Source organism: Corticium candelabrum, chromosome 8, assembly GCF_963422355.1.
Source record: "Corticium candelabrum chromosome 8, ooCorCand1.1, whole genome shotgun sequence".
In the NCBI taxonomy this organism is placed as follows: domain Eukaryota; kingdom Metazoa; phylum Porifera; class Homoscleromorpha; order Homosclerophorida; family Plakinidae; genus Corticium; species Corticium candelabrum.
Window position 1 is genome coordinate 6,598,966 of NC_085092.1, and position 2,500 is coordinate 6,601,465.

At 40.6% G+C, this 2,500-nt stretch overlaps 1 protein-coding gene across 2 annotated transcripts in view; it reads left to right on the forward strand.

Annotated features, from left to right (window-relative positions):
- Nucleotides 1-2,500, forward strand: part of LOC134183518 (nucleoporin Nup37-like) — a 6,532-nt gene that overhangs the window by 829 nt on the left and 3,203 nt on the right. For both annotated transcript variants that reach the window (XM_062651079.1, XM_062651077.1), the window contains exons 2-4: nucleotides 121-257; nucleotides 974-1,125; nucleotides 1,559-1,668. In XM_062651079.1, the coding sequence (XP_062507063.1) occupies nucleotides 121-257; nucleotides 974-1,125; nucleotides 1,559-1,668 (399 nt within the window). The remainder of the gene's footprint in view (nucleotides 1-120; nucleotides 258-973; nucleotides 1,126-1,558; nucleotides 1,669-2,500) is intronic.

A 2,500-nucleotide genomic window follows, 5' to 3' on the forward strand; every position in this document is an offset into this window, starting at 1 on the left:
CATATAGACAGACAAACAGACAGACAGATGGACAGACAGATTGACACACAGACAGACGGACGGACGGACAGACAAGAAGACAGACAGACATAATTATTTTAATTAATGATTTTTTTGTAGAGTGAGGCAAATTATGATGAAGGAATTTTATCAAATGTTACGTTTGGTGGACTGTTGGATGTTCATCATGCAGATCGTGTCTGTGCAATGGCTTGGTCGCCACTGAGTCAGTGGGGCAATGGACCAACTGCAATCAGGTCTCTACACAGCATCACTTGCCCATCACTCATACCAGTATTATGTGTTTGTTTGCCTGTTTGTCTGTTTGTTTGTCTGTCTGTTTGTCTGTCTGTTTGTTTGTCTGTTTGTTTGTCTGTTTGTTTGTCTGTGTGTTTGTTTGTCTGTTTGTTTGTCTGTCTGTTTGTTTGTTTGTCTGTGTGTTTGTTTGTCTGTGTGTTTGTTTGTGTGTTTGTTTGTCTGTTTGTTTGTTTATTTGTTTGTTTGTCTGTCTGTCTGTTTGTTTGGTTGTGTGTTTGTTTGTTTGTCTGTTTGTCTACTTGTTTGTCTACTTGTTTGTCTCTGTTTTTGTTTGTCTGCTTGTGTGTTTGTTTGTTTGTCTGTCTGTCTGTTTGCTTGTCTGTGTTTGTTTGTTTGTTTGTTTGTCTGCTTGTGTGTCTGTCTGTTTGTTTCTCTGTTTTTGTTTGTCTGTGTGTTTGTTTGTTTTGTCTATTTTTTGTCTGTTTGTTTGTTTGTCTGTTTGTTTTGTTTCTTTATTTGTTTGTTTGTTTGTCTGTTTGTTTGTTTGTTTGTTTCTCTGTCCATTTGTTTGTTTGTTTGTCTGCTTGTCTGTTTGTCTGCCTGCCTGTGTGTGTTTAGGTTTGTTAGGTGTGTGTGTGTCTGCCTTTGCCTTTATTGTGTTTGTGTTTGTGGCTTTGAGCAGTTTTGTTCTTTTGAGTAAAATTACATTTTGTAGGTTATCTACAGTAGGTTTTGGAGGAGCACTACGTTATATCTCTAGTGATCTATCAGAGACGACTGTCAAAATTCTTACCGGACATTCAGGGTTTGTAAACGACTGTACCTTTCTTCAGTCATCCGAAGGACAACTGCTGGCTAGTGTTGGAGGTAACTTGCACTTTCTTTATGAACAAGCATCATCTGGAGACCTGGTTGTGGGTCTAACATCAGAATGACAGATAGACAGACAAACAACAGGCAGGCGTGCAGACAAGGCTGGATGTCAGGGATGCACTGGTGAATGACAGACAGACGGACGGACAGACAGACACATAGACAGACAGACAGACAGACACATGAGACAGACAGACAGACAGACACATAGACAGACAGACAGACAAACAAATAGACAGACAGATAAACAGACAGACAGACAAAGACAGATAGGTAGACAAACAGACAGACAAACAAATAGACAGACAGACGGACGAGTTGATTTACAAAAAATTGTAGATGTGCTTTGACAGTACAATCTTAGAGGAGTGGAATGGTATGAATTATGTGGTGAGTTTGGTATGTGACATGTTGTGTTGGTGTGTAGATGATGGTACGTGTCGACTTTGGGATGTCGAGGCAGGTGTGCAGAAAATGTTAATAAAACTGAAGTCACCGGGAATGTCTGTGTGTTGGCATCCTTCAGATCCTGTGAAGGTGCATTTGGAAGACAAACAGACAGACAGACAGATACACACACACACACACACACACACACACACACACACACACACACACACACACACACACACACACACACACACACACACACACACACACACACACGGTGGAGTGAGTGGTCGACACAACCAAACTCATTTATCAATTTTATGGCTTTGCTTGTGTCTCCAAAGACCAAATTGCAATGCGTGCCGTGCAGGAGCGTCCACAAACATCACATGTAAAGTTCCCACTCTTAGAGATTGTCTTTCGTTCCTGCTTTTTTGTTGGAGTGTTTTGAAACGTTGGTCTTCAAAATGATCTAAAGATTTTTTGCAATAAGATCTCCACGGAGGTCTTTCTGACGCATAGCTTTCCCGGTTGGATATATCAATATTACAAGATTTCAAATTGGATTTCAATGTGTCTTTAAAGCATAATTTCTTACCACCTGCTGTTCTAGAACCTTCCTTCAGCTGACCATAAAACACTGCCCTTGGGATTCTATCATCCTTCATTCAAGCAAGATGGCTACACCATCGAAGTTGAGCTTGTAGTAGTAGAGCCTCAATTCCAGGCATGTTGCATTTCTTCAGAACCTCGGTATTGGTATCATGTCTTGCCATTTTATATTTCCAATTTTGTGAGGACATTGCATGTGAAATTGGTCGAGCTGTTTAATGTGTCTTCTATATAATGTCCAAGTCTCACAACCATAAAGTAAAGTGGTGATCACAACAGCTTTGTAAAGTTTGACCTTAGTGGCTGTGGCTATGCCATGTTTATTCCAAAGGCGTCTAGTCAGGTTGCCAAAGGCAGCACCAGCTCT